Genomic DNA, 21,483 nt, shown 5'->3' on the forward strand with positions numbered 1-21,483 from the left:
TTGTATTTGTTCAATTTATAACACAATTTACCGCCGGTAGTACAAACTATGGACCACGATGGGGTGAAAATTCGATCGCAATGAGCGATACCAAACATACCTTTAAAACTAGAAAGTAAGCGACTTGAATCCCAAAACTGTTCCATGATGGACACTGTCGGTTTCGAGTACCGACGCGAACCCGCTTGACAATTTGTAGCTCCGTTACAAAAATGAAACCGTCGAAATAAAAAAGAAAAAGTAACACTCCACCACCCTGCATTCTCGAACGACGAATTGGGAGACAGCACGAACAGTACAATACTAATTCAGCGTTAATCTATTTAATTATCGACAGTTTGGTAGAAATCATTCTCCTCGAAACGTCGTAGCAAGCGTCTGCGATTACCTCGAAGAAGTACATCTCCTTTCTCGCGGGCAACACGACCGTACAAAACTATATACTTACAGTCACGACGAAAATAATACCGTACCTTTAACTACAAAGCGATAGGATAAAATAAAAAGAAACCTCCGCTTAACAAAGATCGACGTAGTTTCGATCGGACTCTACGATACAAGAATTCCTCTCACTCGCAGGAGAACAACGAAGAGACGTGCCGGACAAGTGTCCCCGCGTTCTCGTGCTTTCGCAGGTCGCTGAACGTTCGTTAATTTCTATTTTATCGCGACGAGCGATGCATCGTTTCGACTCTCTTTCCAAGCGCGAAGATCTCGAGACCGATCGAGCGCCAACCGGAAAGAGAGCAGATTACGCGCAACGAAGAAGAAAATTGATCGGGACGTATAAAAAAAGGACCGAGGACACCGACATTTCCTTCGATTTACCTAATCTACGTATTTACAAATCTACAAGCGAACTGTGCCTCGTCTACGTTGTCTACGAGTAGGCTACTTCTCATAGAATCGAAACGTCGAGAAAAGATCGTCGTCGTCGTCGTCGTCGTCGTCGTCGAGAAAACGACGTCTCCGCGCGATAAGGCGTCTCAGCCTATAAGCGTCTTCGTTCGTCCCGAGCAGTGATTCTCGACACTTGGTTTCGATACTCTATGCATATATACACGCGCGTACCTCCTTCGAGCGTGAACTCACGAATTCGAAAGTGGCGCCACGAAACGCTCGAGAACCACCGGCCCCGGAGAAACGAACGGCGACCGATTTCCCGATCGCGTATCTTGTTTTTTTTTTTTTGTCACCTCCTTTTTCTGCTAGTTTTCTTTGACCTTAATGGAAAAATACTATGCAATATACACAGATTGCACGCGCCGCGCGCGATCGAATCGAACAGGCCGACGAGGCTCACGACCGCCGTGCCCGCGTCACGATGTAACGAGAAATGTACAACCCGGATGTAGAAATCGCAAAATCCTATCGAAGCCAGCGGGGCCCCGTACCCCGAGACACGCGACGCGCACTTACGGGCCCTATTTACACGCGAAGGATCCACCACGCGCGCTCACGATGCGAGTACCCTCCGACGCGAACGTTGCCGAAAACGCGCGTCCAATTATTGTATCTGCAGTTTGTACTAAGATCGATGCCTCGTCTCGCTACGAGGCGGCCGCATCTGTTTCCTCAGTTCGAACCCCGCGTCCGCGCGAAAAACAGCGAGAGGATGGAAACCGTTCGCGTCGATGAAAACCACGAATCGACCAATTACACTGTTTCCACAGCGGAACTCTCTCGAGACAAAAGATTCAAACCGACGAGCGCGAATGGTATCCACTGGAGAATCCATACTCTCGCTGACCGACGAACGCCCGGGGAAGAAGTATAAAAATGACCCGAATAGAAAATGCCTTAATCCTAACAAGTTTTGCACGATTCGCTCGGCGGTCTCGGCGAGGTCGTACGGCCCGTGAAACCAACGCGTGAACCGAACGCTTCGGAACGCGCCCCCATACCCCCCTCCCATCCCCCCACGTTAACGTCAACCTGGAAACGGCGACGCGCGCGCGCAGCCCCGCAAAAAAGGTTTACGTGTAGCACCTTATCTCCGTATCACCAGCGGTAACAACACTTCGCCGTGAAATCCACCGAATCTCTTTATCGCATCGTCGAGAAATTAAAAGAAAGGGGATTCTTCCCGCTCGCGTCCACGCCTGCGCGATCGTCCCGATGACGATCCCTGAGCTCGGCTTCGAGGTCGATTCTCGTCCTCCCTTCTTAGAAAAATTATCGAACAACACCGATTGGCTACGGGCCAAGATCTATCCGTCCGATCTCGCCGCACGATCCTCAGCACTCGGGAGGACACTATCTCCGGGATCTTATCGAACTCGTCGAGCTACACGCGGACAACGGAGACGACGGAGGAGCGATGGACGCGAGAAGGCGGTTCTTAATCTAAGTACATACATCGTATCCCGTGTAGACGTCGAACGCAAGAGTATTCGGAATAGGATTCTCATCCGAAACGCCAGAGGTACGTAGCCTCGACGACCTCTCATCCCTATTCCGCGTTTACACGATTTCGCTGCTTGTTTCCACGGGTTAAACGATAATTATCAACACCGGTCTAACGATTAACGATCAGAGACGAGTCTGATTACACTCGGATACGCACTTAACATTTATGTACAACGTACGTATAATATTATCTATATACAGTCGATAAAACATTTGATCAAGTGTTCTTCGTAGCTTCACCCGCGTATTCGTAATGCCACTCGGTATACTTATTGCATCTCTCCTGTACACATACTGTAATATATATTTATATATGCATCTGCTCTGTAACTATTTATCCATTCACCGTCGAGACACGACCGCGACAGAAGCGAACGACTCGCATCGGTTAAAGCTGCGTCCCGAATCTGTTCGCGCAAGGCACAAGCCTCCTCCGATGTTCGCATCTCGAATTCCCGCGCGATTCCAGAGCGCGAAACGCGGAAGTATCGCTGCGAGATGCGCGGACGCGCCTCTCTGTAATCTGTCGCGCGCACCTTTTTATCGGTTGTATCGTATAAATCTATCACAATACCCATACGTAAATAATCAGGTATTCTCCTTGTTGAACGGTAAAACAACTTGTCATTGCACGCGTCCGATAAGACGTTCGAAAATCTCGCGACATTCTCTCGCTCGCCCGCGCGTGAATCTCAGTAGGTACTTAATCACAATAGCGAAGAAAGACAGTCTCAAAGGTCAGCGCTCGGAACTCGTTGTTCGACCAACGTTCCCGGCGCCGAAGTAAACACGGTGCACCTCGTTTGAAACTCCGATAGTCACGAAAGACGCAAGATACTAGTCGCAAACTGTAAATCAACAACCACCTCTCGATCGCGGGCACGACGTTTGCGCGGATAATCGGGACAATAGCGTTAAATCGAAATCCGCGCGTGTCGTTTCCCGCTTAACTCGATCGGATGAAAATTAACGCTCGTAACAATATAACCATAGAAAAAGAAGAAAACACGATCGATGTTCAACGTAAATAACCTATCCTCCGTTCACTGCGATTAATAAATAATGCTTGTGCCTCGCAGTGAGTCCGCGTGGCCTCGCGAAACACCTAGCGTGTGTGACAATGATCGCGACAGTGTACGGTCGGAGAGTCAACTGGATTCTATAATCCACGTTTCTTCAAAAGTTTCCGAATGTCTGTATAACGCGCGAACCTGGATCGGTTCGTTCGCGAGAACGAGTTTCACGCGACGTTCGTCGCGTCGAAATCATCCAGTGATTTCGATTTGGCTTGACATCGAGCCTCTCTCGCTGCAAACGACACAGTCGAGCGCGGACGCCAACCGTGGCGACCACGGCGTTTCATTTATTTCGCAGTATATTTGGCTGACGACAATTAAGTAACACCCGTTAACTTAATCGTCAGCTTAAGCTGTTCTCAAACAACCCCAGGTTGCATAGTCAAGAGATACGTGGTGGGATCGTAGTAGCCGGCCAGATAGTATATGTCGTTGTTGTCGTAGATCGTCAGGTATCTGTGCGGTTCTTTGCCCAGCTTGTCCGTGTACTCCTGAAGCGGTAGCACCTCGCATTTGTGAGAGATCGTTTGTACGTCGTTTTCGTCCATGTGAGGGGACTCGAAGAGAGCGCCCTAAACATTCATAGGAATATTTTGCATTAATAGACGGCGAGAACTAACCTCGTTAAGGGCTCTAAACGTGAACCGTTCGTTGAGTTCGTTTATAGCTTAACATTGCTCTTCTATTTAATGGAACGGTATAACCGAATTTCGAACGGTGCTCGAATAATCTTCAATCGGCTTTCTTATTCGTAATGTTCGTTAACAATTAATTGCTGATATTTATTATCGAATACGCTGCAACGTACGATATCTAATAGAGCACAGTCTTTGCGAAATGAACGTGTCGTTGAGACATACTTCGTAAAGTACCATAATAATTTGATGTTCAAAGTGCGAATACATTACAGGTCTGAACTTTGGAAGCCGAGGAAACTTAAAAAGTAAACAAATCTTAACGAGCATATATCGAAAGATACTAAATGGTACAATTTCAGAAATATTCAACTCTTTAATCGGTATTAAATTCGATTTGAATTTCTCGTACTGTAGGTTGTTTCAATTTACACCTTCAGTATCGTATTTGAACGAGCTACGATAAAAAATAAATATCTCCGAAGTTGCTACTTTTGAGACATACATCTATCGGGACTTTCGTGTTGCTTTCGACAATTTCCGTCAACCTTACTCGAGAAAATTGAATCGCAATTAATCATACTCTTACCGGGTACTTCAAGTTTGTCGGACATCCCACTGTCTCCTCGGGATGATAAAACCATTTGACCTTTACGATCATGTTGGAACTCGAGGTTTCCCACATGGATTCGATACGGCCGATGTAAGGTCTGTCGGGTCTGCCTGTCGACAGAAAGACTGCACTGTCGCCGATCTGAATGGTTTCGCTTCCGCGTTGGATCGCCCTGAAGAATTGCTTCTTCGCTCTTCCTTTGGCGCCCGGTCGTCTGTAACCTTTTCCAGCCCATCCCCACAACTGTCTAGCCGGCAAAAACGCGGCCATTTTACTTCGACTTTCTACCGATTCCTGCCTTTCGCGCATTTTCGATTTCTTGTCGACTTTCTTCGGCTTCTCTTGCTTCTCCTCACGGACTGGTTCCTTGATCGGTTCTGGGATAACTTCTTCCTGCGTTATCGCTTCTTCCTCTGCTTCCACCTCACCGTCTGCCGCGGGCACTGCTTCTTTCACCAATTCCTCCTCGCTCTTCTGACCGCAACAGCTTTCCCCACTGCTGAGAAATATTTAAAAGTAATCGAATTAAGATCAAACTTCAGCGAAACACCGTGTACGTTCGGGTACTGGTTGTACGGTGTTCTATTTCTTAATTTTATTCGAGTAAACGGCGCTTACGCCAAAACACAAAACAAAAGTCTTGTTTGACTATTTTCTGCGAGTAATAACCAAAACATTCGGTCATACTGTAGAATCAATCAGTAAGAGTAATTGGAAAGTTACACATTCCTCCAAAAACAAAACGTTTCCGTTCTCCGTTTCGAACTTGTTCCATTTCGTGTGTACTGAATGAAGTTTAACTGCACCAGTGGACAAGAGACAAAATGCAATGAATCTCTTAATCAGAGGACAGAATATTTCTGTTCTTGAAAGTAACTACGAGTTTCCAATTGCTCTTGTCGAGTAGACTCTAATACATAGTGAATGTTTCAATCGATAAATGAAAGTATATCTTTTTAAATAATTGTCACAAGAACGTGTCTTCTTCCCAAGTAATTTTCAAAGGAACATTCCGTTTGTTCTTATGATATTAAAAATAAACCTTCTGCTCTTTTTATAATTAACCACCCAAATCGTCCGATCTACACGAACACATTGGATGAAATTTTCTTCGGAGCGAGAAAACTTTATTTGGAAAATTGGACTTATCTGTACAGCATCGAATCTCTTTCTCGTTGTTACAATTATTACACTGCGTAGATCAGAGTACAGCTCAAAAGAAGAACAAACCTTATATGACTTCCTTCACTGTGGCTGCTGTGATGGCTGTGCTTGTGCTTATGTTTTCGATGTTTCCTATGCTTGTGCTTCCTGTGTTCCTCGCAACACTTGTGCCTCTTGTGCTTCTTTTTTCCCTCCTGGGCCTCTTGTAATCTTTTCAACTTGTCCCTTCTTCTCTTTTTCATGCGTTTCCTCTCGCGATACTCCTCCAAATCCTTGGCATCCATGTCATCTGACTTGTATCGTTCCAGCGACTGTCCGTCAGACGACGAAACGTAACAACACGTCGTGGAGGTAACAGCAGGAATCGCATTGTTCGCGTTTAACGAAGTGGACGGTTGATTGTTGCTGGACAAGCGTTTATCTTCTGTAGATACCGACGTCTGTCTTCGACGTTTGCCCAACGACAACAGAGGATTTGGATCGTATTCTGTAATTCAATATAAAATTAAGTATACACAATTCTGAGAAGATTGTACAGGATATTAAAGTCTTTAAATGTTTCATTTCATTTCAAGTGGCAAATTTTAGGCTGAATACAAGCAAGGTCGACTCGAATGGCCGACGGTTGCAGGCGAGAACGTTACAAACGATAATATTATTTTTACATTTGTCATTATATCTTCGGGAGATTATTATCAATAAGTCGACAAAGTTCTGCTGATGAAAATAAGTACAAACACGCTCTTATTCGGACTATTTTTAATTATACGTAGTTGAAAATTTTTGTTTTTTAACGATTCGAATAATGTACAATTAAAAATAATCCAAACGAGGTCGTGGTTGGATTCATTTTCATCGGGAAGACCCTTCATAATTGTCTTAAATATAATATAAAAAGTATACAAAATATTGGTTCGCTTTGGCGATAAACTCAAACGCGTGTAATGCGAGACTCGTTCGCTGTTGATCTCTCTCTCTCACTATTCGTATACATCAGTTGCTGTTTTCGATTTCAAGTGAACGAACAGTCCCGATTTCGTTACCTAACTTTGACAGATCGGTTGGAAACTACTGTACCGAGGCTTCTAGACTTTTACTAGAACAGAATGCTTTCTAACTAGAAAAACTGTCAATACCTTGAATTTATTAAAGAAACGTTTTATTCGTATTCATTCCTTTCATAAATTGAACCACTACGTGAATGAAAGATAAAAAATCTGCACTAACTGTGGAGATAGTTGCCTACTTTTAAGCGACAGTGTCGATGCGAGAAAAATTGTAAAAATTTATCACGATGTTAATGTTTCAAGAATCAAGATGTGAAAAATATTTGTCCACTTATGAGGAAAGAGACGAAGAATGGTTACCATATAAATTTTATATATTATGGAAAACATCATTTTGTATGAAAGAAAAATTTTCAAATCAATCTCCATGTTTACTTAACTCCTAAACATGGAGTTTAAGTAAACATGTTTACTTACTTTTTACTTAAATGTTGTAGAATTCTATAACAAAGGGACCAACTATTTTAAAACAAAGTTGTATTTGATAATGGAACATGTTGAACTACGGCTAATGAAGGCAATTCTAATTTTCAGCATAGATGAACAGAACTTTTGCATTCACCCGATAATTTTAGACTTTAGTTACCACTTAACGTGGTAACAGAGTATCAATAATTTTGCATTATAGATACACTCAAGGCAGGCATATAGAGCAGTTAAATATTTAGAACAGTGCCGTCCACAAGTGAAGTTCCTGATGCAGCTGTGTCCTTTTCTGCACACCGTTACTATGATAATGGAGTGAGAGAGGAGGTATATCCCTAAAATTTGAAGTTTACGTTAGACAGCACTAGCTTTGGAGAATATGACACTTTTTAAAATTCTAGTTATGTATCGTTTTCAGAGTTTGACTACAACTGACTTCCTTAGAAAAGCGAAACAACGTAAATTGCAAACATTTTCAGCATACGTATAAGGATATTGAACATCAGAGTTCGATAGATGAGAAAAAAGGGAAGATGAGATGAAAGATACGAGCTTTATCCAGGGTCGATTAATGAACTACAATACTCTGTTTTCGTAGACACTCGGTGTTAAGATCTAAGGACTATCACCAATAGTGTACAAAAAATAACGCAAGATTTGCAAACGTATTTTATATATCAAACGTGTCATTCATACGGTGACTATATTCCAAAGACAAATTTCAATTCCATATTTAATAAAATTTTCCACTTGGTTTTGAAATGTAGAAAGTGAGGTCTAAATACGTTTGTAAATGTTACGACATCCTCCTAAACTGACTCTGTGTATGTACAAATCGATAAATAACCGAGAACACATAGGGCTAGGAATTGGAAGAACGTTCTCTGACGACAAGTGTGGAAAGCACCACTGTAATGCTCTTTCAAACGGTAATCTAATAGAAGCTAGACAAAAGAGCTTACCAACGACAGGATAATCAGGTTGCAGCAACCTGATATCGTCCAAAGCGATTCTCCCACTGTCCCCGTCGTCGAACTCCACGCTAACGAACTTCTCGTCGAGCTCTGGATCCGGTTCGGTCGGTTCGACAGATGTGCCCGGATACAAGCATCGATATTGTTGACTCCAGTAAGCGCAGAGTCTGGTACCAGGAGGTAACTCCTTCGTCGAACTGGGACAGACTTCCACGATCTGTGTCGACGAAATACACGGAGATGAAAATTTGCGTTCAAACGAGACACTTTTTTTTAACCTGTTCGAGCTTTCCTCTTCGAACGGTACCTATCGGATACGAGGTAAAAATCGCTACCTGTTCCGCTTTCGAGGAACCTGGCTATCATTTGAAAGTTATACAGGAGGAAAATAGCAATTTCCAGGAATCGATTATCTTTATCTTAAGTCGAGACCAAGTCTAGCGTGTACCGTTCAACGAGGAGAGCAAACGCTTCTGTTTTGTTGCGTTCAACGAAACACCAAACGAATCAACGTTAATTTACCGCGTCTCGTAGAATCTCCTCTCTGGGATGGATATGAGGCCTGTTGCCCCGTTCCCCGTCCAGCGTGATGGCATAAACGTCAGGTGCTTGAACAGCGCTCAGTCTTCCGGCGTAAAACAGACCACCCATCGCTGTAAGAACTCTCAGCTGGTCAATGGCCAAGTGTGCCGACGTTAATTTGCATTTGTTCACGATCTCCGTTTTCTCGGCCCTCGCCACTTTAGCGCATTCCTTGCACTCTTTGCACTCGAGCGACTTCCTGCGCTTCGACTCCTTCTTCTCGCGGTCGTTCGATTTACGCCGCGATGGCGACGACGAACTCGACTTCCGTTTCTTCTTCTTCGATTTCTCGTGTCTGCTCTTCTCCGACTCGATCTCCACGGTCTCTGGCAATTCCACAGGGATTTCCTGAAACATCGTAACACACGTTGCAATGTTCGAAAAGTAGCGTATCACGTATGTACGAATATGCAACCAGTTAGTAGAGATCACTCTAAGAACTATATCAATTGAAACAATTATCTTTTCATCGTTCTTGGAACTATTATTTTTATAAAACGAAAAGATCAGAGACGTTAAGCATCGTGATTTTCGTAATTTTAAAAACGAGGAATTTGTATGGTTCTCCATTTTTGCGTGTACTATTTATTTATTTACAAGTAGAAAACTTAGATCGTCTTCTTGCTTTTGGAGTGTATATTTACGTGCAAACCTTAGAAAACTAAGGTTTAGTTTCATCTTGCAGGGAGAAAGTAGAACTGAAATATAACATTAAAGGAGTTTCAAACACAGAAAATGAGCGTGTTTCTCAACAGAATTAGTCGATCCTCCAATTTTTGAAGTATTTGAACTCTAGAAATAAATTATTCAAATTTTGCGAACTTTGCAAATATGTGGTGCAAATAATATACTCTTTTAATACATTATAACTAGTGTAGTGCACTAGACAATACAAAGTTTGAAAATCAATTGTCATAAAATAATTCTATACAGCAAGATGCAATTTTCTGTAAATATTATGTACTCAATGTAAATGAATAATGGTAATATACTGTACATAATTTCTATTTGTCGATACAAATGCGATAAATTTCTAAAAACGAATGTCGATGAAGTTGCATTTCAATGCCCCAAAAATTTGATATTTGATATGCAAACCTGACACGTGATTCTTTAATTACTTTAAGCAGTTTACATTTAGAAGCAATCAATGTTGTAAAATGCATAATTAAACGAAAAGTTCGTTAGATTTTTTTATTACCTGTACTGGTTCCTGTACGGTAGATTCTGGCAACACGTTCTCAACAATAGGAGCAGCAGGCTCATCGTCCTCCCAAGTCTTCACCTTCGCCTCCGCCTTTAGTTTCGGCTTCATTTTGCTCTGTTTTTCCAGCTTCACTTCCTGACTCAATTTCGCTTTTACGGCGATGATCGAGCTGATCACATTCTTATTGTGTAGAGGCGTTTGTTTCACGGGTTTCGGTTTCGTTTTTACCGATTTATGACCCTTGGAAGAGGATTTCATCGACGACATCCCAGTTTTGAAAGGCAACGGAGTGTAGCCAGTTTTGCTCACGTACTGTCGACAGAAATTACATTTTCACCAAACCGAATCGAATTCGTTGCCAACTAACAGTAAGTTGATTGCTCACCTTCGTCTGGAGATGCCTGTTTTTCGACGACAAGAGATACCCAACTAACGAACTTTTGCTTTTCGGTTTTTTCGCGACTATCGTCTCCGTGAGATGTCTGACACTTCCTGACGTGCACATCAACTTCCTGGGCCGACCGACCTTTCGTTTTTTCGAAGCTGAACTGGAACTCGCGATGGTCGGCGCTGGTGATGACGTGTCGTATCCCATCTGTAATGATTTGGGTAAAACACATAATATCTATTCGAAAAAGATGATTTCCTTTTTCCAGTAAAATTACAATTAAACGAGGTACACTTTCATCTTATTATACAGACACTACAGACAGTACTTTGAAAATCGACTGAAGTTATTTGGTTGAATCCCGCAGTAGATGTCTATCATGTTTATATAGAATGTGTAAAAGTAGTAATTTGTTACGATAAGGATACATAGAGATTAGTAAAATCATTATTTTCCCAGGTGACTCTAATTATTTTCTTTCGAAATACTGGACATTCTTTAAAAAGAAAAAGAGAAATGGTCGATTTAATATTTATACATATAATGCACTCGAAATGTACTTAAATTTCTATACACCGATTTAACGTTATATTTCTATTATTCCTTTATTGAGAACACAATTTTGATTGCCAATATGCTACAGAAGAAGCTTACAAGAAACGTAAAAAATTGAAACATAAAAAATCAAAGAAAATAATAGAATCAGAAAATTTTATATTAAAAGCAGAAAAATTAGACACGACAACTTTCCAAAGCTCAACAATTACGAAGCTATTGGTATGCATTGGAAAATACCAAATTTAAATTCCAATAATCCATTTGAATGTCATTAACTAATATTTCATTGCACAGTTTTTGTAATTTAACCAACTCCACTCGCAATTCGGACTGTTAATTGATTTTATTCGTCGCAGATTATTTTGCTGTTAGAACGTCTAGTTTTTTTAGAACGATATCGATTGAGATCAGCTTTGACAACTGGGAAAGAATTTTAATTATCGTGAAGCAGCTTTATAACAACCATTTCGGTCCAGTTTTTCTTAAGCGTTAAGAAAAGAAACTAGGTAAAATGCCCCGTTCCCTTGCATTTCATTTAAAATTATTTTACACAATATATATTTACACACACTTGCTTGTCTGTATTTCGCTCGATTAATTACAACGTTAAGGTAACTGACAACCTCTAAGTACAATCATGAGTTAAAGATTCTTTAAGCTTTTGCATAATTATTCGATGCACGTATTTTTAATATTACTTTTGATATTAGAACGAATCGAACTAAAAGTATTTTCAAGTAAGAAGCATATAAGTGCATCTTTCTCAATTTTATTATTTCATATTTTAGTCTTAAATTTTAAACACTGACAAGAATCTTACAAGCAATCTGTACAGTGAACGATGCATCTAACATTACAATTTTAAATATCTTTATTAAGTTCATCGGATTGTGAGATTATTTCTCTTGAGGTAATAAATAATGCTGAAATAATACAAAGACTTTACGAGCGCTTAAACCGCTTCGAATAGAACCCTTATTGTTGGAGTTTCAACGATATGAAACTGACTTATAGCCATTACATAGCTGTGTAAAGGAAACTTTTGTCATCTGTTTTATAGCTTTACATAGAGTTCTGTTGGCCACCACAGTTAACCCTAAAACTAAGACCGAGCTACACACACGTTTCTAAGTTTATATGTGTTTCACTATTATTGAAAACGTACATTCCATATTTTTGTTTCGTCTTATTCTTAAATTAAATTACTACCATGTCAGAATAACAACACTAATTAACATTTATCGTAGATAAAGGGCGAGTTTCTTGAACAATTTGTAAATAAAATACGTTTATCTTTGTATTTACACGATGCCAACAGTGCAATGACCAACTTGCGATTTTATTTCTAGATCGCACACAGAGATCGTGCAACACAATAAATCTGAATTCGTTGCATGTAAAACAAAAACTTAGATGACTTTAATCTTGATAATATACTTCATCGTTTTCTTTTCATCGAAGAAATATATCCTTCACTGTATATTTTCTTCAAAAACAATAACCCATGTTTTAAGTACCAACGTTGGGCAAATCTTGCACTGTATATATCGAAATGGAAAGAATAAAACAAACAACTCTGATTTATCCCTGTCATAGATTACCACGTCGATGAGACAAATATGAACAATTAAAATTTCAACTCACCCTTCCTGTGCTCTTCTCGTCGTCGTCCTGCGACGCTTTGCTCGAGGGTAGAACAGTGATAGGCGAGGCGACTGGTGGAACAGGGATCGGAATGCTCGGTATACTGTCCAACAGTTTAATGTGACTTCTTGGCTCACCCAGTTTCACCAAGTTCACGTTACACCTTGGCATAGCCAGGACAGTCGAGGTCAATGGCGGTGGAGAACCATTCGGCGAACGTGATGGAGATTTATGCGGAGAAGGCATCTGTTCTAACATCGCTGGTGACGCCAGAGGTCCATGATCAGAACTGTGAACAGTTTTCATGACACGTTTATTTTACTTTGCCAAATATTTCTCAACTTTTCCACACGAATTGGAATTCACTTTACTACGTTTAGCCCTAACGATGACCACTTAGTTAAATTCCTAGAATTATTTGAAACTTTTGCAAACTATGACTTCGTTACTCGTAGTACATACGAGACAATTGAAGAGGAAATTTTAGGTTCAATAAAGAGGGTTGTTGAACTATAAAACTGAAAATGTCAATCTTTTGTTGCGTTACCTTTCACTAGGTATTAACTTTCTGTTGCATTTTTATTAAGTCATGCTTGTTTTAATTACTTATTGCCTCTTTGTAAAAGTACTGATTTCAAGCAATTGTTTTGGTTGTTTTTAATATACCTTGCAAAGATAGGGACTTGTGTTGATCGAACTCTAGAAGGTGTATAATCGAGTATTGCTAACTCGTTAATATAATATATACATAAAATTGCAGGATTCTTTGAATACACTGTATAAAAACAGTTAGACAATTATTAAATATAGTAAAGTAGCCCTAAGATATTTTCAGTTCTATCTGTATCAAATATAATTTAATCTACAAGTATAATGCTAATATCACTATCCATATAAAAAAAGTCAACATACGTTTGTAAATAAATATTTGTGAGGTAGAGTAAGTTAGAATAATTGTCATCATCTGCAACGACATCCTACTAAATATTACATCTATAGAAAAACTATTACTGTATAAGAATGACCATTGTTAAATGTAGACTTTTCCAACAAACTCTCTTCGTGGAACTGAATTTGTAGTAACAAAAGTGTTCTACAATTGCATTGTAAGTGAAGTACAATATAATGATATATAGGTTGTACCACTTATACGAGTACTTCTAGTACTCTAAGTATTTTCACTGTTTATGAATCTCTGAAAACATTGTTCAGGACTATTAACGACCTATAACGACTATACAAATAGTAGCAATATTCCATTACAACCATCTAATATCGAGATATATATTTATTATGCATTACAACAGATGCTTATAGTAATGGACATTGATATCCATGCAAATCCTAGAAATGACCTTGAGGAAAATGATTTTTCTGTCGCTACACTCGGACCTTCGAGCAATTCAACCGTGTCCTCCACAATATTTCCATACAATCATAAACAACGAAGATATTCATAGTAATAGCAAATTCTAAAACAAGACGTCTTCTTTGGACTGTCGAGTAGCGAAAAAGTTAAAAATAAATTCACCTGGAAGAGTGGCTCTTCTTTCGCGGTCTGCCAGGACTCTTTTTCTCGTCCTTCTTCGGAGTCAACTTGGACAACTCTTTCTGTTTCTCTTTATACTGTCTCTGAATATCGGCCAACCTGACCCTCATATCCAGCTCCATGGCATCCATGTTCGGCCAGTCTCCGTCGTTATCCATGTGTCCCTTTCGGGCGATAAACTTCTTCGCGTCCAGTTTCGCTTGCAAGTTCCTGTAATCGTGACAATCGCGTTGCTCTCCCGCGGAGAGTCTTCTTCTCTTGACGTCTCGATCGCTCTCCTCCATCATCATCGCCTCTGAACACATCTCCTGACTGTACGTTTTCGAATCGGAGTCCGACAGGTTGTCATCGACGGACTCCTTCTCGCAATACGTACCGTTCATCTGATACTGCTCATAGCGGCGATCGTACTGCTCGAAATCTTCGATTCTTTCGTAATCCGAATCCTTGTACGGACTGTTCTTCCCAGAAGGTTTGTCCTTTATCGGTGTGTCTTCCTCCTCGTCGATGCTGACACCGTTTCTCTCGGAGAAATCGATACTTCGTCTCGTAGTCTCCTTAACCCTGAACACCACGTCCCCCTGTAACCTTGCCTCGCATTGTTTGCTCGTATCGTTCTTCTCGTCGAAGTGCAAGGAGTTGCACTTGGACTCTTCGTCCTCGGACTCGTCGCCCTTGAATCTCTTCGGACTTTCGTAGTTCTCGTCCTCTGCCTGAGTGTACTTTCTTTTCTCCGGTGCCTTTCCCTCTTCCTCTAGGTGATTCGCTCTACCTAAATTCAGCAACAGTCTACCAGCGTGAGAGATCTCCTCGGAGCTCTCAAGATTCAGCTTCCTCGGCACCTTGTCGACCACTTCTTCCATGAACCTTTGCTCGGCAAGCGCGCACAGCAACCCTAACGGGCTGTCCACATTGTTGTTGTTGTTGTTGTTGTTGTTGTTGTTGTTGTTGTTGTTGTTGTTGTTGTTGTTGTTGTTATTGTTGCTCTCCCCGGGAGGAGAAATCAGTTTAGCTCTGATCGGTGACTTCTCTAGATCAGCCGCGGTAGCTGCGTTTTGAGTGTCCGGTTTCAGGTGCTCCAGTTGCTCGATACTGTTCGAGAGCAACTCCAGTCCGCTAATGTCCACCGTGGGCCTCTGCTTGGGACTGATCGAGGCCCTCGATTTCGAATTTTGATTGTCCGGCGACGGAGCACGGTCCTCCGAAGTTTCCGTTCTTCGATGCTTCTTCGGGGTGACCGCGTCGCTGTCGAAACACTTCATCTCCCTCGCCTCGCACACCACGGGCGACGAAGCCTTCTCCTTCTTCACCACCAGTTCTTTGTTATCGATCGCCTTGATGTTGTTGTTGTTGCTCCTGGTGTCATTGTTGTTATCGTTCAAGAAGTACTCTCTAGGCAAGACGTGTTTGTTCGTGGGAGAGCCGCACGGATCGTCCTCCGTCGTCGTCGAGTACTTGGAGAGATCCTGAGAGTTTTGAGACGATTTGGTAGCTTCCGTCGAGGAAACCTCGGGCTCCCTTGGCGTTTTGTGCTTGTCCTGAGCGAATTGAGCGTTCTCGCAGGACCTCAGTATATGTTTCTTCAAGCCGTTCTCCAATTTTCTCGGCGTAGTCTCCGAGTGCCTCCTTGAGCGCAGGCTCTCCGCGTTCTTGTCCTTGAGATCCTCGACCTTTTGGGGAGCTGCCTCCTGCATAGCCGCGGCTGCATTCTTCTTCAGTTTCTCCACCACGTTCTCGATTCCAGGATGAGACTTCTCCACCGAGTGCCGCTTCACCCAGTCCTGACACTTCGGCTTCTCCGTCGTCGACGTCGCTTCGCACTTGTACGAGTAGTCCTCGTACCCCGTTTCGTCAGCCTCCTGCTTTATCACTATTTTCTCGACTTCCTGATCGTCGCAGTCGATGTTCGGCATGTCAAACGATTTCACCGTGATCTGTGGTCGAGAGGGCGGTTGGTGTGGCTGCGACTGCTCCTCTTGTACCTTTCCGTAGCTCTCGCTATTGGAAACAACTGCCACCTTCGACTCGCTGGGCTCTTCCGGTTGCTTTTGCGCGTCGTCGTTGGAGATTTCCGTCGGCGTGGAACTCACGTGTCTGTGCACCTCCGCCGTTTTAGCGTCCTCGACTTTAGTCAACTCAGCCTGGAAAACGGTAGAACGACACATAAAGCGTCTGGGATCTGACAACGAGAAGAGCAATCTTGGTATCGTGTAGGTCAAGCTTCTCGGTCAACGTAAGAGTATCGGAAAGCGAGAACTTTCGTTTAAAATACGCAGATGAAACAATAGAGAATAGAGGATAATTCGTGGTACAGTCGTAAAAGTTGTTATTAAACGAATTGAAAGCATACGAGAAAACTCGTTGAAAGAATATGGAAACACGGAGTTGAGTCAGCTCGATGAGCTTGCAGTTCGATTCGCGCGTACTTGACGAGTCTTCGAGTCATTGCAAACGATTAGAAATTGTCGTCTTAGTTTTCAAACTCGAGTATCGTATCGTGTACATCGATTTGTATAGTTGTACTCCGTGTTTCCCAAACAACTCGAAGCAAAAAAATATATTCGGCCTCACCTCGCAATTGTCGACAGCTTTCGCGTCGTCCTCGTTCTCTTGTTCTTCGGCGGGGGTGGTCTCCGCTGCGTAGCTCCTCTTCTTGTCCCTGTGACGATCCAACGAGTGGTCTCTCCTCCTACCGAAGAACTCGAGGTTCTCGTGAAAACTGTCGCAATTCTCCTCGGTGATTTCGATGATTCTGGGTCCGCTCCTGATGTCCCTACAAGACAACCCGTCCTCCGCGAACGACTCCTCGTTTTCCTCGTCCACGTGTCCCCGGTCGTCGTGTTCCCTGTCCATTTGTCTAGCTACCACGTGCTCGATGGTTCGGTCGATCGCCGTGACGCTTCTACACTCCTTCGTGATCGAGTATTTCGGGCAGTCGGCCATATTGATGATCGTGTTCTCCGCCTTGTCGACTTTGCCCACGAAGCTACACACGGCCGGGTTCACGGTGGTCGTCGTCGTTGTTATTCGAACGACGTTGCACACCTTCTCCGGCGAGGCAGCCACGATCTCGAAGTTGGTCAGGTTCGTCATGTTGGTGGTGGTCGTGGTCAGATTGGCCGAGTTCTGCAGCTGGCAGGGGCTCAGGTTCTGTTCTTGCTTCACGCACGCGTCCACCAATGACGACTCCTGGTCCTCCGGTTCCGGGGCGTCCGTCTGGTTCGACGCGTCCTGGACGCCGATTATCGGCGCCACTTCCGGTGGCTCAATCGCGTGAATCGTCGTCACCTCCGGCGGTGGCGTCAGACACGACACGGGCGAGGTCGCCTTCGACAGAAACGAATTTCGCTGCTACGCGCAGGATATTCGACGAGTCAAATACTGGCGAGTTAGGCAAGGCAGAATTTCGATAAAGTTTGGACGAAATAGCGGGTGATTGAAGCAACACTGAAAAAGTTACCGTTTCTTGGTTTTCGTTTGTAACGTTAACGATATCGTTTATCCCTCGAACGTAATACATCGTTGATCACTAAGACGTTTACAAAAACTATAGAACGTAAGGTAGAATATACTTTCGACGCAGTATCGTTAATAATTTACATTAATCGTTTCAGATAATATTTCATTTGCAACATTAACGATATCATTTATTTCTCGAACGTAATAATAACTATAAATCGCTGATCACTGAAACGTCCTGTATTTCGAAGCACTATTGCATACTTTGGAGAACTGTTCGTTGTATTTATAAAAACTATAGAACGTAACGTGGAATATACTTTCAACGTGGCAACATCGTTAATAATTTACATTAGTAGTTTTAGATAAGAGTTTATATAATATATATTTTTAATACAATATTCCACTCGACCATTGAATTTAATATTCTACTCATTTGTCGTTGCATTGACTCAACTGCAGTAACTGGATGACCGAATTCTTGCAAACGATCGAAAAATAGATTCGTCAAAAGCCTTACTACGTTTAGGTTAAAATTTTTCCGCTAAAATTTTACACGCATTTATATTGCACAGAATCGAACAAAGAAGAAACGAATTTTCAGAAAATCGTCAAATTTTTCCACGTTACTCGCGAAGTCATAATTTGTACAAAACGGTAAATAAAATATCGAAAATTAATAAGTGCCGACAAATCAATTTCTGTAGACTCGTCAACGATAAATACACAAGAACTAACTACGGTAATAATAAAATTTATTTAACGAACATCCAATTTGCAGTTTTGATTGCCTTGTCTGCATATGCAATTGATTCGAGCGCGGCCATTTTGTCCAACTTTATTAAAATTTTCCGCAGCGTGCTACGATTTTACGGTAGAAAGACCAAGCCAACAATCAGTGCATTTAATTCGCAAAGCGTTAAATAAAATCACCAACTATGGCAAAGTCAACGAAAGCGTCGATATGACTGGTAGGCGAAGTTCCAAGAACGAGAACCACCATTCTCTACCTTACTTCTACTTTTAGTAGTATAATAAAGCAAATTCTACTTTCCAGCGACAATTCTCACGCCAATGAAAATAAAGATATTTACATCTTTCATGGTATCTTCGTGATAATATTTATCAATGGATCCGGTGCGGTTTTCCCAATGAAAATGAATCAAAACACCAACTGGTTCGGACTACTTTCAATAATACATAGTTTGGAATTTTTCCAAAAATTGTTCGAGCAGCATCGTATAATTGAAAATAGTCGAAATTAACTCGTGTTTGAATTTATTTTCATCGGTCGATACTCTCGGAAAGATATAATGAAAAATATTAAAATTTAAATTACCATCGTTGTAGATTGTTCGCGCAGAATGAACAAAAACAGTGGTGAAAATAATCGAGGGAGAAATTTAACGCATAAGCGAGAAAATTCAATATTGGAAATATTTGATCGATTTTATAATCCATGAATAACATTGTTATTGATTCTATGCGATTGTTCTTTAATATTTATCGTTTAGTATCATTAGTCGTATCGTTTACAAATATCGAGAAATCGAATACCCAAGGTTCGTTTCGTGGAACTGATATACGTAAAAACAGAGGTATGCCTCGAACTCTAAACATCCAACTCATTGGACAAAGAAACAAAAAAGAAAAGAATTCTTCTGAACAGGACAACTGTCCGGAAGTCTCGCGAGTTGTTTCTTTCGTTAACTCGACCATAAATAAAATTACAGAATTCTCCGAGATCTATCATTAGCTTCGTTAGTCATAGTCTTCCGTTGCTCGATCGTAAAAATCGTCGCAAATTTTCGAGGTTAGCTTAACGAGAACACGAGGTTGGATCAATCATGGCGCAAAGTTAAATTAATAACAGTATGTAACTGTATTCTTGTACCGTTACGTGCACTTGTTCTTTGATAAATTTTCTTTTTCTTTTCGCTCGACACATCGTATATTTCGTGTACACGATCTTGGCACGATAAAGAAGTATTATTATTATTATTATTATTATTATTATTATTTTCACTGTGAATTTTACGCGTTGCCTGTTTAAAGGCGTGATTATGGAAATCGGTGTAATTATCTTGGAAAACAATTTACGCGATTTGAATACACCCCGTTTCCAACGGACGAGAAATCGAACATTTTAGTTAAAACGAGAACAATGCATTCGCACACACGTCTTTTTTATATAGATTCGCGGTCTTCGATTATCGACGATCGAGCAAAAATCGTTGTATGGCCCAAAATGGCTACAAAGAAGCTTATCGAATGGAACCACAATGACCATTATTCCGTGAAGAAAACTAACGTACAGGATTGAAAGAGGGAACAGCCATCGATGCAAAAGTCGAGGAACTGAATCGATGAATAAAAGGAGGAGCAAGCAAGGGGGTGGGGTGGGGGGATGAAGCAAAGAACGAAAGAAGAGGGAGTCGCAAATAAACGAGACAAAAGAAGCAAAAAAAAAATTACCACGTGTATTGAAATCTATAAGGATCGAATCCTTTGAAATTATACTCGAGGAAAGCACGGCATAAGAAAAGATACTAAAGTCGAATCTGCATCCCCTCGCGTCATAAATATGTAACAGTCGAAGCTTCTTAACGCCCTCGAGTCGTAAAGTGAAATCGAAGAATATTAACTCGTTGAATAAATTCCTATCGATCTCGTCAAATCAACTTCCATCTTTTCCTTTAATGTGAAAAATCTGATTCGACACACCGTGTCGCTCTATAAATTAGTGTTAATCGTATTCACGGGAAATTGCTGTTGCTCGGTTTAAAACCGAATAAATTGAACGTCAAACGTTTACCCCGCCCATTGTATTCACCGGATTAATCATCCGTGGATTACCGTTTATTAAATATTTGGCTCACTTTTTGACGGGGAAAATGTTTAGCGGTACACCAGACGCGTACCAGACATTCGTGCATGTATATTTATCGATTCTTGAAATATTGACATTTATGCATCGTTAATGCGCTCGTGTCGCTTTGGGGAATATGCAGGGTGTGTCGAAACACGTGGACCCGGGGCTACATTCTTTGCATAGAAGCAACGGAAGAAGTTAGCGCGAACATTTGCAATGTTTGTTCTTGTTTTCGAGTTACGGATAGATTTTTGCTTCTACGTAACTAGCGTAACCGATTTCTCTTGGAAATTTACCATTAACTCTTTTTATCTCGTACGTGGATTCAAAGCGATAGCAAACGCATTCATAATGTTCCACGAATCGCTTTACGGTAGTTTTTAGATAAAAGCAAAAAGAGTCTAACGTTCCTAATATAGTTCTTATAATGGCCTCCAACGAGGTTGGGATAATCACAGCATATACCTAGCTTTTGTATCGAACTTACACTTAATTTTGCTCCTATACGTTAATTATTCGTTCTCGTATTCCTCTTTTTTTTTTCGTTTCCTCGGTCGGTACCGTATTATTATTCTTTTTCCTTTACAACGTATACAGTCTTGATATTATTTGAAACGATAATGGCAGACTACGCGAATGCAGAAACGACGGATGTGCGTTTAATTTATGGTTCTAAGGAAACGCGAACTATCGAGTTTGCTCCTTTCGCTATACATGTCTCGTCCGTTGATCGATCATCTAGACGGTTCGACTACGTTAATACTTCGTAAAGAAGCGACAGCAACTTTCCGTCATTAAGGAATAATATAGCATCGATAAACTTTCATTTCTTCGAAGATGTTCAAGGAGAAATTATCGAT

At 41.4% G+C, this 21,483-nt stretch overlaps 1 protein-coding gene across 8 annotated transcripts in view; it reads right to left on the minus strand.

The window, feature by feature from the left end:
• Positions 1 to 1,941: 1,941 nt before the first annotated feature.
• The window catches only part of Wge (BAH domain and coiled-coil containing protein winged eye), a 445,841-nt gene continuing 426,299 nt past the window's right edge, over positions 1,942 to 21,483 (minus strand). For 5 of the 8 annotated variants that reach the window (XM_076314127.1, XM_076314123.1, XM_076314124.1 and 2 more), the window contains 10 exons: positions 16,864 to 17,643; positions 14,275 to 16,433; positions 12,744 to 13,032; positions 10,539 to 10,748; positions 10,148 to 10,465; positions 8,887 to 9,294; positions 8,353 to 8,581; positions 5,964 to 6,384; positions 4,710 to 5,232; positions 1,942 to 4,057 (listed from right to left, as the gene is read on the minus strand). In XM_076314127.1, the coding sequence (XP_076170242.1) occupies positions 3,845 to 4,057; positions 4,710 to 5,232; positions 5,964 to 6,384; positions 8,353 to 8,581; positions 8,887 to 9,294; positions 10,148 to 10,465; positions 10,539 to 10,748; positions 12,744 to 13,032; positions 14,275 to 16,433; positions 16,864 to 17,643 (5,550 nt within the window). In that variant the 3' untranslated portion in view covers positions 1,942 to 3,844. The remainder of the gene's footprint in view (positions 4,058 to 4,709; positions 5,233 to 5,963; positions 6,385 to 8,352; positions 8,582 to 8,886; positions 9,295 to 10,147; positions 10,466 to 10,538; positions 10,749 to 12,743; positions 13,033 to 14,274; positions 16,434 to 16,863; positions 17,644 to 21,483) is intronic. The other 3 variants (XM_076314128.1, XM_076314126.1, XM_076314125.1) reach the window with 2 other exon arrangements.

This window comes from Ptiloglossa arizonensis, chromosome 6 (genome assembly GCF_051014685.1).
Source record: "Ptiloglossa arizonensis isolate GNS036 chromosome 6, iyPtiAriz1_principal, whole genome shotgun sequence".
Taxonomy (NCBI): Eukaryota; Metazoa; Arthropoda; class Insecta; order Hymenoptera; family Colletidae; genus Ptiloglossa; species Ptiloglossa arizonensis.